General features: G+C 35.2%; 1 protein-coding gene across 1 annotated transcript in view; it reads right to left on the bottom strand.

Annotated features, from left to right (window-relative positions):
* The window catches only part of LOC149543304 (transcription factor bHLH35-like), a 75999-nt gene extending 74447 nt beyond the window's left edge, over positions 1-1552 (bottom strand). The window contains exons 1-2 of the mRNA XM_089798140.1: positions 516-1552; positions 144-365 (exon numbers count right to left, since the gene is read on the bottom strand). Of these exons, the coding sequence (XP_089654266.1) occupies positions 144-365; positions 516-953 (660 nt within the window). The 5' untranslated portion in view covers positions 954-1552. The remainder of the gene's footprint in view (positions 1-143; positions 366-515) is intronic.
* Positions 1553-13638: the final 12086 nt, after the last annotated feature.

Below are 13638 nucleotides of genomic sequence, written 5' to 3'. Positions count from 1 at the left end.
AGCCTGAAATTCAAATTTTACATGGCACACAAGAATTATGTATGCAAAAAATATCTAACCCTCATGTGATAGTTCTAGTCGGACAAAAATAAATAGCTGCAATAACATCTTCATCTGAATGTGGTTGGGCAGTTGATACTAACCCCTAAGATGTTTCCACCCTCCATAACGTTGGGTGCTTGCAGGGCCGTTTCCTCCGATTTGGGCGACTGTATCTCCAACAGATTAATCTTCGTTACAATGGTACTTGTATCAGATATGTTACGACACAATGTCCCATTAATTTCACGTTCAATCTCTCCTACTTTTGTCTGCAACTCCATTAAATAGCTGACTGCGTCGCCTATGATCGACTGTTTGTCCATCTGTACATTTTTTTTGTAACGACAATTCAAATTTCTCTCTAAGTCAATATTGTTTCGTTCCTAGAACTTGAACATGTCCTATTCATTGTTCCTTCTTGCAGGAAGAAGAAATCTACAACAGCTACTAATGGATTTATACATGGTGCATACCTTACTGATTTTGGGAACAACAGAGCGCAATTTGTACAGGGACTCATTTAATTTCTTTCTTCTCTTTCTCTCAGTATATAAATTTTTGGACGCCTGCTGCGACTTCACTTGACTATGATCACTTCTATACAAATCTTCAATGTCTGTCCATATCTGCTTACTTCCATAAGCAGGGTGATGATGAAAAAACTCATCTTCTTCAAGCATCTGGGGGTCCATTCCATCAATTATCACACTGCTTGTTGCAGTTTCCATGGTGGGATTCTCTGAATCGGTGTAAGCGTCTTCGTCTATTTTCAATTGAGAGCAATTAGATGAAATGGGCACCCCGGGCCTTTGGCCATAAAGCAGAAGAGAAGCTCGGTTGACGTTGCTGCAGTTCATACCATAAAAATTTCTCAAATTTTCCAAACCTGCAACTTCCATTGACCAATCCATTTCATCGGCCACTTTGGCATCACTCGGTACATCAAAATCAACAAGTCTTTTTAATATTCCCTCATTTCATTTTCATTCTTACGAAGCTTTCAGGAAAAAATATGATACCCATTGCCCACCTACTTCATCTTGGATTGGCCCAATTTAGTTGCAGGGTCAAATTAACTGATGGCTTTACAGCCAGCCTCTCCTCAACAGTGTCCTAACTTTACCATTGTAATATTCCGTTCTGCCTGCGCCAGAAAACACCTCCATCCGTACTACAATATAAAATCAGCTCATAACCTTGGCTTTAATCATTTATCATCTGATAATTGATAGAGCACCGATCTACCTGAAAACAGGAGCATGCTTACTATTATTCGACAAAAAAATGTGCGGAGTCGATCAGATGAAAAGTCATTTTCAGACCAAGTAGCGTATCACAGACGTGTTAAGATGCCAGTTATATTTAATTGCCATCCAGGAAGTCATATTCTTCAAATAAAAAATCATTGTGTTTATTCCTAGACTAGGAGAGGGTTTTCAAATTATATGTATAGAAATTGAGACAGGTCCGTAGATGAAAAACAGTCTGAAAAGTGCAACCTTACACTTTTCTCTCTGTTTTCCACTCATTTTCTATTTTATATTAAATGATAAGATTGCCAATTATTTGATTGTATATAATTGTTGGTAAGCAATAGAATTTGAACTTATATATCATAAAGGGTCACGCTTCATTTAAAATATATTCAATTAGGTTGAATGGGCTAGAATAGTTTTCAATTTGGTTCAGAATTGCAGGGTTTTGTTTTGATTTTTAAACATTTAAATTTAAATTATGGTGAGTTACATCTATTTTTAATACAAATTTATTGTTTTGGTTCAGAATTGCAGGGTTTTGTTTTGATTTTTAAACATTTAAATTTAAATTATGATAAGTTAGATCTATTTTTAATAAAAAATTATTGTTTTAATGTAAAATATTTAGTTTATAGTGTTAAGTATTACATATAAAGATAAATTTAAATTTATTTAAGGATTCAAGATTTATCATCTTTTGTTCAACTATTGCATTATTAAGTTGGAGAGTGTTGAATTGTCAAAGTATCTATTCACATGAGTGTCTACTTTAACAAGTGACACGCAGTAGGTGTACTTGTCGTATTGACATGGAATTATTTAAGAATAACAATAGAAAATTGTATTTTCTTTATAATATTAATAATATGAAATGAATATTAATATTACTTACAAATTATTAGAGTAACATAAATAATATAAGTTTGAAAAGAGTAATGGCGCATTTATTTGTCATAATTTAATATATTTTTATTTAGAGAGAAGCTAGTGTAAACTTGACATGTGTCCTATGAATAATTGAAAAAGTGTTTGTAATAAAACGAACAATAAAAGAATTAGATGATTTCAAATAAGGTAATTAAATGTTAGTAAAATCTTTTAATTATAAGAATTAACAAAACATAAAATGTCTAAATAATTTTATGATATAATAATTTTAAATAAAAAATAAAGAAATTAATTTGTGTGTATTTCCTAATTATAATACTATTTACCATTTACTGATGAACTTGAAAGATTGGCTTACCATTTGCACTTGCCATTATTACAATGGTCAAACCTCTATTTTTTATTAAATTGTACTATACCAGTAATCCAAAAAGGAGTTAAAATTGTATTAATCATCAATGTAGTAAACATAAGCATTCAACTAAAAACAAAATAAAAATGTCATCATTGAAAGGATGCAGCAGAGCTCTCTACTATGTGTAAGCATGATTAAATACTATCGACCAACATATAATAATAAAAAGACAGGAGAATCTATTTAACAATTCCCACCAATACATCAGGAGTGATCACAGACATGCTAAAGTGATTATGAAGTGACCCTTCAATAATGAAGAGGAAAATGTGAGTAAATTGAGAATCATTACAAGGTAAAATAGACCATAGAGAAAAATGTGCTCAGCAAGGGTTTGTACAACTTCTGTCTAAATCCTTGTTTGTTCGTTGCCTGTCATACTGCATTTATTGCAGGACTTATTTTTGGCTATAATGGCCTCAACCTTCTCTGGCCCAACAATTGGTGTTGATGTTAGTGTTGGAGCTACTGTTGTTGGAGAAAATGGCTCCACCGAACAAACGCCTGTGCAAGTTCGGTCCCAAGATGTTCCAGAGGTAACTCCTCTCCTGATATTGTTTTGAATGTCAAGGAATTTGATAGTGCATGCACTTGGCTAGAACAACAAACCTTGATTGGGTATTTTGTGGGTCACACTCCTTCTGAAAGCATGTTGAGGGAATGAGTTTCCAAAGTCTGGATGCCTCAAGGTGTTCGCCTTGAAGGCATTCAAAGCCTTACCAAAGACTTTGTTCTTTTTCACTTTGGCAATCTTAGCCAAGTTGAGCATGTGTTCGTTAGAGGCCCCTGGTCTGTCAAGTCCTCTCTTCTGGTTTTTCAACGTTGGTCCCGTGATTTTGTTGTCTCCGATGACTGTGAACTTAAGGCTCCTATATGGATGGAGTTCCTTGGGGTTCCTATCCCATACTGGTATTTCCTACAAGCCATTGTGCAAACTATCGGCAAAGTTGTTTGCCTTGAGCCAAACAAGTTTTTCAATGTTCATCCCCAACATAGGTTTTGTGTTGAGGTTGACCTCTCTAGGGATCTCAAAGAATTGGTGAAAATTTAGATAGGTGGTAGGTGTAGTGCCTGCCCCTAGTTTACATTTTCGAGCTACATTTTTGATATCATTGCCAAACTCTTTTAGGCCAATTTATGTTTGATGATTAGTATTATTATTTTAGATATTATCAGATGTTGTTTTACACTCAGTTTATTATATGATGAGATTACTTGGTACTCTATATTTCATGCATGTATGATGATTATTCAATGGTTTCAGATATCGATGATGATTAGTTAGATGGTTTATTATTCCATGTGCTTCTTATGGATACTTACCCCATACTACATGTGTATGGTGTGCGTGTTGTTTTATTTATGTATGGTGTTTCTGATATGGTTAAGGAAGGGAGTCGTAGTCACCTGCTAGTCGGGATCTACACGATGCACCACTTCCTGCCATTGTCTATTTAGCTTAGAATATTGTGTTTATACATGCGTGGATTTTATGCAGGTTGCAGGTACCGGGTATTGACTTCCCTGAATTGTCAGGATGAGCATACCCTATCGCACTGTCTCAATGGTAAGAGAGGGGAGATAAACTCTTAAGTCCAAATCCTAAACCCTTTAGCCAATTGTCCTAATTGATAATTAGGACAAGTATCTGAGTTAAGTACCCTCCGAATGCATCAAATGATGTAATTTCGTGATTATAACCCTTTTTGTTTGATATGGTATGTATTTTTCTATGATGGGTTTTCGTATGTTGCTTTATGAGTCCTTGGTGTATTTTCTATTAATTAAGTCTAATTAAAAAGATTAATTAATGATTTAATTTAATAGAGAATTATTATGATATCTTTATATTTAATTAATTAATTAATTAATTAAAAGAATTAAATTTGGAGATTAAAATTCAAGGATAAATTTAGAACAGGATAATATTTATTTAATTTAATAATAATATATTTGGAGTTCATTTTTAAATAAATGCTAAATATTATTGTTATTTAAATTAATTAAATATGTTATCAATTAAGTTCTAAAATAAATTAAAAAGTTGAAAGATATTAATTTATTAAGAATTCTAGATCGCATGATCTAAACATGAGTTAAATATAAGAATTAAATTAAAAGATTAAATTATAGAAATTAATAATGTTATTTTAATTTCTTAAAAGTGCACATAAGATTTAAAGTAATAAATTAATTAAGAATAGAAGTCAAGTGAAATTTTAAATAAAGTTATTTAATAATTCAACTTAATGTGCATGAAAGTTGAATGCAAAAGAATAATAAAAGATAATAAAAGTTAATTTGGAGTTAACTGAGTTGTGCAAAGAGTCTTCTCAGGTAAACGCACAATTAGTGCCCCGAATTGAGGAGAAATTGCTTATCACAACTTTGGGGGTTCATTTTTGTGATATACGAAGTTGGATAGGAAATTTTGGGGAGAGACAATTTTGGAAGCGAATTTCAGAAAGCTGATACCAAGAAAGTTTTCCAAAGGAAGGTTATTGAGAGGAGCGAATTCTTTTACAGTTCCTGGAGATTGCATAATAGCATCAGGATCAGGTAGGGTCTTGTGTTTTCAATTATCGATTTAATACACAATTATCCTTTCCTGTCTTCTTCGTGTCTGGGGTTTGTAAATCTGAAATTCTCTGTGAAGAATACTTAAACATTACGATATTGGTATTTATCAGATGCTTGTTTATAAACTTCTGTATACATGAAATTTAAATGGGAAGGGTTGAATCTAATACCGAGATTCTAGATTAAACGTTTGGATGAATGACTATATTTTCTATATCAAGATAGAGAAGGAAACAATCTTTCAAGGCATATATATATATATATATATATATATTAAAAGAAATTATTTTAATATATATATAGTTTAAAAAAATTTATATATATATATTTATATCCAAACAAATTCAAATTAAAAATTTTATATATATATATATATATATATATATATATATATATATATATATATATATATATATATATATATATATATATATATATATATATATATATATATATATATATATATATATATATATATATTGATTGTACTCCATTTATAAAAAAAAATATAATAATTTATATAAAGTTTGTGGGGGGGGAGGGAATTACCCCGTGCCCACCCCCCATGGTCGGCTTAGCCGACAGACCTGCGTCGTAGGTACTGCGATCGCAGGTACGACGTACCTGCTGCTGCAGGCCCTGCGTCCGCAGGACTGCGACAGGCCGTCAGCTTATATAAGCCGACGGTTATAATAAATGAGTTTGATTTTATTTTTTATTTTTTTTATTTAAAAAAAAAAAAAATAGTTTGTTAATTCGTTTTTCTTTAATATATTATTTACAAAAACGATTTTTATTATTAATTAAAATTTTTAATTAATAAAATTATTATATATTTTTATTTAATAAAAGTTTTATTTTTATTAATACTTAATAAATAAATATTAAATGTATTTCACATAAATGGTAAATATTAATTTATTGATAATTTTGGTTAAATATTAATAATTTAACAATTAATGGATAGATTAAAATAAGTAATTAGATCAAATGATTATTGATTACTTTAATTAAAATTAGTTTAATTAAAGTTAATTAATAATGAATACTATCTGATTAAATAGTAGATTTGGAAGATTGACTTAATGGAAGTTATTATAGAAGGGTTAATCGTAAAGGGGGTAAATATGAAAACTTTGTTACTTGAATTCGACATTAAACTGAAACATAAACCTTACCTTAACTCAAATAATATACTTTCAGATCCAATCCCTGAGACTTTGATGTTGTCTTGTGCTTTGAATGTTTTGGGGTTGGTTTACCGTTGACCAGTTTAGGTTGTTACCAGAGGCTCGGGGGTTGTGAATGTGATGTCATGATGAATTGGTCTCGATCTTTCTTAACCCGACCATGGTAATGTGATGAAGTGCTCTATGACATGATTGTGTTTACTGTTTGTTATTGTTTTCCAGTTTCCTTGTGTGAAGCTGAGGTGTATGTATTTGAGATACCTAACTTAACCATTTTTGAGTCTCGATCAGTTATACTTGTATTACTTTCTGGTTGCTCATTGGAGAACCATTGGATTTTGTGACTTATCATTGATGCCTTCAGTTGCTGATAGAGAACTGTCGTGATTACATGATTACTATTTGATATTATCTGTTGCTCATGAAGAACTGATGTAATTTTGTGGATTATCTTTTTATGATGTTTTTCAGTTGCTTGTATAGGACTGAGGTGGTTTTATTATGATTCTTTGATTTACGAGTTCATAAGCTAGGGTAGGTTATCTATGTGTAGAGTCGGGAAGTGGCTTGCAATGGGGGTTGGAGCCCTAAGTGGCTGCCTTGAGAAACCCATTGTAAGTCATTTTTTTTAATAAGTGAAAACATTTACACTAAATGAGAGAAAATGAACCTAACAAGATAATTGTATGTTCTCTCCCATGCCATGAGTGCTAGTACAGACTAGGATGGGGTAGAGAGGACGCTTGGTTACGACCTTGCATTCCATAGTATGCCTCGTCAATACGAGAGGATACTAGTGGCCGCAGGATCAGTAGGGACCCGGGATTCCTAAGGGATTGCTCGGGTAACTTCTACATGACTTTTGTGATGACACTTTCCCGCTTACATATTAGGTTTCCTACGTGTCTTGTGGTACCTCTGGGATTTAGATGTCGATCTTTTTAGGAACCCTTGAGTTAGCATACTTATAAGATTTCCTGGACTTAGAGAGTATTTATGATTATAGGTTTCATTATCCTATTTGGGACTTGAGACTATCTCCTCAGCACAGTGGGAGTGGACCATTTAGGTTCCACACGGTCGGGTGGTAGTGCTTTTACTCTTACCATTGAGATCTGTTCTGTGGTCACCGTGGCTAGAGATTTCGTGATTGGCATTTACCTTCACTATGTTCTTGGATTATTATGATGGATGGTTAGATTTTATGATAGATGTTTTATCATTATGGATGTATGGATGTATCATGTATGGTGAATAGTTTCATATATTTTTACTGAACTTTGTATCATGGATTTGAGGATGTTGTATCTTGATCTTTACATATGTATATTCTTTTAAGCCTTTCATACCCTGTGACATGTACAGTGGATGATTGAGCATTCCGAATTAATTTGCCAAGGAGCATTCGGAACAAATGTATATTATGGACATTGGAGTTTCTGATTATTCTTTCATATGTATGTGATAGTTGTTGGACATAGAATTAATTAAATTTAAACGTGACTCAATGTCTTGGGATCTTTAAGAAATGTAACTTATAATGTATGTTTGTCGATGATTTCATGTTATTGCTTCCGCTACTATGTGTTTGATGTGTATGTTATACTTTCTTACTTTAAAAAAAAAAAATGTTTAGCAAGCTTAGTGAAACTTTAGGTTAATTCTTTTGGATCCCTTGGCGGGGCGTTACAGTAGGTGGTACCACCTTCACTCAGAAGGTGCTTTACCTAAACCTCTCGAATACCTGCTACAAGTGTTAGTCCACAGAACACAAGATTAAGGATTTCCATTGCTAGAATGCAATCATCCACTAGTCTAGGAAGCTAAACCAGCTATGGCAGCTAAAAAAGATGAATGGACTACTATTGTGAAAAAAGGCAAAGGCTCCGATGTGACTAAGGTAGGCACTTTGCCTCAGGATAACGGTTGGCCCAACTCAAGTCTAGTGCCATTAGAATCTTCGGTCCCTTTTCTCCTACCTCTAGCTATTCCAAATGGTGGTGCTCGAGGGACAGTGGGCATTCATACCCCCAACTCTTTCCCTTCGTGGGTTCAAGCATCGCAAGCAGCTTAGATGATTTCTTCACATTCCCTTTGTCATTCTCACAACCCAGAAGGCTACAATGAGGTATTTGACAATGGGGAGAATATACAATGGGTCATCTCTCTTGGAGACCCCTCATTGATGCCTCCATGTAATTGCACAATAGATTCTCCTCTCTTGGGGATGAGCAAGACATGTAAGTTGTGTTACAATGAATTCTCTCTCATGGAATGTGCAAGGCCTAACAAACCTCCCTAGAAAATATTATGTTCATGATACTAGGCGTCGACTTGGTCATCTTAATGTTTTGTGTCTTCAAGAAGTTAAAGTTGTTGGGTTCCTTCTCAACTTAGCTTGTTGTATCATTTGGTCGAACAATGCCTTGTTTTCTTTCCAACATGAGGCTGGACTAGGTGGTGTAGTCACTCTTCTCTCTCCTCATTTACTTTCTTAGTTATTTTGCATGGCTTTGACCCCATGGAGAGGAGTGTTTAGATTTTGATGTCTTTTCAGAATCATTCTTTTGGCATTGTTAACATTTATGCCCCCAATGATGTTGTTGAGCATTCACACCTGTGGCATTGGTTAGCGGATCATTTCTCACCTATCACTTGGGGTTTTGTGGGGATTTTAATATGGTTGAGTTGGCTACTGATAAGGAAGGTCTTTTTCCTTTTTGACAGGTAGTTGGCAAAAGTGAATCTTGGTTCTACATGCATAATAAGCTAGGCCTTTTTTATCGCAATGCTAACCATTGCCAATCTGGTGGGGTTTGACATACATGGTCCAACTTTTGAGTTGGTCTAACAGAGTGTGAAAGAGACTAGAAAGGGCTTTGCTTTCATCTTAGTCCTTTTTTTCTTTTTCACACAAGCATTATTTTCCTGTCACCCCATTGCTAGATGTGACTTTGTCAGATCATTACCCCATCCTCTTTTCCATCACTTGGCACAAGCTTAGCCTCATCCTTGCAAAACCCATTTTTTTCTCAATACCTCCTTGTTGTCCCATCTGCCCACTATTTCCCACATTCTTCAAATATGGAACCTTGAGCCTAGGCCCCACACCTCTATTGGGTGGATTTAGTAGTGGAATGATGTCATCCTCCATACTACATGATTTCTTCACATTTATGGGAGATAGTTGGCCATGTACAACAGAATATCTGATGAAGCACTACTAAAGATCTTCATACAAGATTGGAAGCTCTTGCCATGAATCTATTTGATACATATTTATAGGTCCAACTTGTCAATCTTTGATACTAGAAACAAGTTGCAGACAACTATGCCACCAAGGGAGCTCATATCAAAGCTCATCTCCATTGGTTGGAGGTTGGTGATCAAGCTTCTAAAGAAATTTTCAATGATGTGTGGGCTTGTCATTCTACGGTGGGATTCAAGCACATTAGGGAAGACTAGTAGGTTATTTTTAATCTACCTAGTATCCTTTAGGATTTTGTGCACCATTATGAGAAGGCCTTCACTATAAAGGGGCCCTCTATTGTGTGTGACTAATATTTTCAAGCATGTCTTACTACCACTCCCAATAGGCTTTCTCGAGAGCAATATCCCTTCTATGAGCAGAAGTTAATGCTTTTGATGTTAAGGAAGTTGTTGTCTCCATGGCTGACAATAAAGCCCCTAGATGTGATGGTTTCCTGTGTGAATTTTACAAAGCTCTATGGGAGGACATTGGCCCTGATCTTTATTAGGCTGATCAAGAAGCATACACTAATCTTTCCCTAGGAAACATTATCAATAAGGTTAATATCAAATTCATACGTAAAGCTGACGATCTCGAAGACATATGCAATTGGAGGCCCATCACTTTGTTGAATGTCTCCTACAAGATTATTATTAAGGCTCTCTCCCTTAAAATATAGCATCTGCTCCCACATATTGTTTGCCCTAAACAAACTAGTTTCATTAAATTTAGGTACATTATGGATAATATTATTGTTGTTTGGGAAGGTATGGAGTAGGCTCATCAATCCAAACAATAAGCCTTATTTCTTAAGATTTATTTTGCCAAAGTCTATGACCAAATTGAATGGTTGTTCATTTTGGCCATGATCTAATCCCTGGGACTTGGCCTAGTCTTTTTGCAATCAGTTCAGATGCTCTTTGGAAATGTCTCTACTTGTAGTACCATAAATGGTCCGCGATATGAAGCTTTTGGGCTCTATAGATCTATTCACCAAGGGTGTCCTTTAGCGCCTTATCTTTATGTTTTGGTTGTTGAAGGGTTTGGCTATCTTCTTGTTGACACTATCTCTTGGGGTCTTGTGCATGATATAACTCTCCCAGATTTCACTATGTAGCTTGTGAATGGAAATTTTGATAATGACTCTTTTCTCACCCTTCTAGAGGATGAAAGCAATATTATGAATGCCTTATAATGCTTGGATACTTTCTACCTTACCTCTGGGTTTGCTATTCACTAGTACAAGATCATTTTCTATAGATAATCACTCTTTCTAGGTCCTCAATGGATGCAACACTATGGGTGGAAATGGGTTTAGCATGGAGAAATCTTTCAATTTTTGGGCATTCCATTTATTTTTCAATCTTACCCTATGGAGCTGTGGAATGTTGTCCTAGCATGGATTGAGAAGAAGTTGGACTATTGGATTACTAAACCTCTCTCCCTTGTAGGAAAATTTTAGATTTGTTCCAAAGTGTTGACTACTAAGCATGTCTATTGTTCCTTGTGTTGGGTCCCTTCTAAAGCTTCATACCTCAAGCTTGAATGCCTCTTAAGGGATTTCCTCTAGGCCTTTGATGCTATGCATCATGACTTTCACAGAGTTGCCTAAGATTTTTGTTATTTTCCCAAAGACTCTAGTGGTCTTGGACTGCTATCAACTCACAAATAAGTGATTTCCCTCTATGCTAAGTGGGTCATTCGTGCTCTCACTGGCGATGAGACTTGGAAAATCTTGTTGCAAAATTGTATTTCTTTAGGCTTTCTAGTCAATCAACTAGTCTAGAAGGGGATTGTACCCTTCTCATGACCACTGAACCAATGCTAATTCAAGTCATCTTTGTTGCTAAGAACATTTGGAAATCTTGGGAAGTTATCAAGCCTTGGCTTTATTGGGCAAGAAATGGTTTCAGATATGGGCTCTTTATGAACCATCAAATTTTTTGGTAGTCTCCTTTGTTTGTTGTTCAAGGTGTTCCACTGGCTAAAATTCAACAAGCTAGTGCATTGCACTTATTTAGAAGGGGAATCAAGACACCCAAAGATCTCTTTTCTAGGGTTACTATGAGCCTTCACTCATGGGAGGACCTACAAGTGCAGTTCAAGCTTATCTATCCAAATCAAAAAATAGTTGATCTTCTAGTTTCTACGATGCATCCCAATATGTTGCACAAACTTGGTATTCATTCATCTCACCCATGGTGGAAATATTGGAAGTGGTATCCTGCCACTCCTTTGACTAGTTTACAAACCCAAGTTGGGCTATCAGTGATTGGTTCCCCATCTTCTGATGGTTGAAACTCTCAACTAGCATTGGCATTTGCAATCCTCTCATAGGACTTGGAGTCATAGATTTTTTGTAGTTTGGAAAACTATCATGGAGCCCAAAATTTCTCACTTTTCTTGGTGTCTCCTTTTCCAGGGGTTGCCATTGGGCCCTCAACTTTGACATCTGGGTGTCCTAGACCCTAGATTTCCTTTTTGTGGCTAGCCAGAAAGCTTCCTGCATATTTTTTGCTTTTTTAGGTGAGCCCAAAATTATGGGCTTTGGAATCATGATTTTTTAAAGCCTTTTCACCTAGAGGCCTTTACCTAGCATATGGTTGTGTTGGGAGATTCGACCAAACTTCCTTTTAAGTATTCCTAGATATGGCATGCTTTCATAATGGAGATTTTATTTACTATCTGGAAAGACCACAATGCTATTTTCTTCTCTCACAAATTTCTTGATATACATATTGCTATGCACGATAAATCATGTACTTGTAATAATATCATAATGTAGATTCAAGTACATACAAATAAGGTGGAGTTGGAGGTTGCTCACTTGTAGGAGCTATTGGCTCATCGAGGTAAAGCCCCTTGTAAATTCATCCAGGTACTACCATATACTTTTACTAGTGATCGTACTCTTCCTCATGGTTGTCAGAGAGGCCAAAGTAGTTTTGTGCACCGCTCGCATAGTCCCAAGTCATAACCATCTCATCGCTCTCCAGGTGGTGGTTTTGGTGGTTGTCGTCACTCGGCCTCACCTCTATAGAGGACAACTTCGGGCTGGTCCCCAATGGATCCTCTTGCTGCCCCTAATGTGGGCTAGCCTTTTGCTCATAGAGACATTAAATGGGCTTTCCCTTGGCTAGATTTAGCTATCTCTCCACCCAAGCCAGAGGGAGAGAAAGAAACAGATCATGTTGTTGCCCCTAGTAATGGCTAGACTCCCCCTGAGCCATCTGCCAACCCCAAGGACTTTTAGAGTTTTGATGATAAAGACCCTCCCTCGGTTGGCACTGCTCTTGTAGCCTGAGGGCTTTCTTTTTACTGTGTTAATGTTTTTTTTAATGAATAGTTATCTTATCTGACTACATGTCAAGTGAACTCGTGGGGTGATCTTGTATCCCTCTACCCCTTTTTTGTGGATATGCATCTTTAATATTTAATTAATAGGAAATGTCTATTCATAAAAAAAGAAGACTATAGAGGCATTTGTTACACATTGGTATCCCTCTTCTCTATAAAATCCTCCAAAAACCCTCTCCTCATTTCTTATTATTATAATGATTCAAATCCACAATGTGTGCTTCAGTTTTAGTTTCAAAACAAGAACTTAAAACAACCACCAAAATAGCAAAAAGATTCCATCCCCTCCATCTAACAATCTGCTCCATAATGTCCACATGTAGGCCCCATATAAAGCAGTTTGAACACTAAAACAATGGCCCCAACATGTGCATCATGTTGTATTATCATTAGGAGAATATTATTAATTCTTTATTGTATTTTTTGGGTGGACTATGTTCTAATTTTTGCATTAACATTTTAGATCACACTCTGTAATTCATCATGGGGATTAGAGAGATAATGGAAAAATATGGTAAGATTGTAGACCAAGTGTGAATAAAAGGAGAAAGGAATGGAGGTGGGTTCACAATAATCAAGAAAAAATTAAGATCCAAAAAATTAGAAAAATATGAGAAAGGAGAACAAGTAAAGGAATATATATGTATATATGTATATATG

This window comes from Cupressus sempervirens, chromosome 8 (assembly GCF_028749045.1).
Source record: "Cupressus sempervirens isolate cs-2001-9-10 chromosome 8, ASM2874904v1, whole genome shotgun sequence".
Taxonomy (NCBI): Eukaryota; Viridiplantae; Streptophyta; class Pinopsida; order Cupressales; family Cupressaceae; genus Cupressus; species Cupressus sempervirens.
This window is presented reverse-complemented; position numbering and strand designations above follow the sequence as displayed.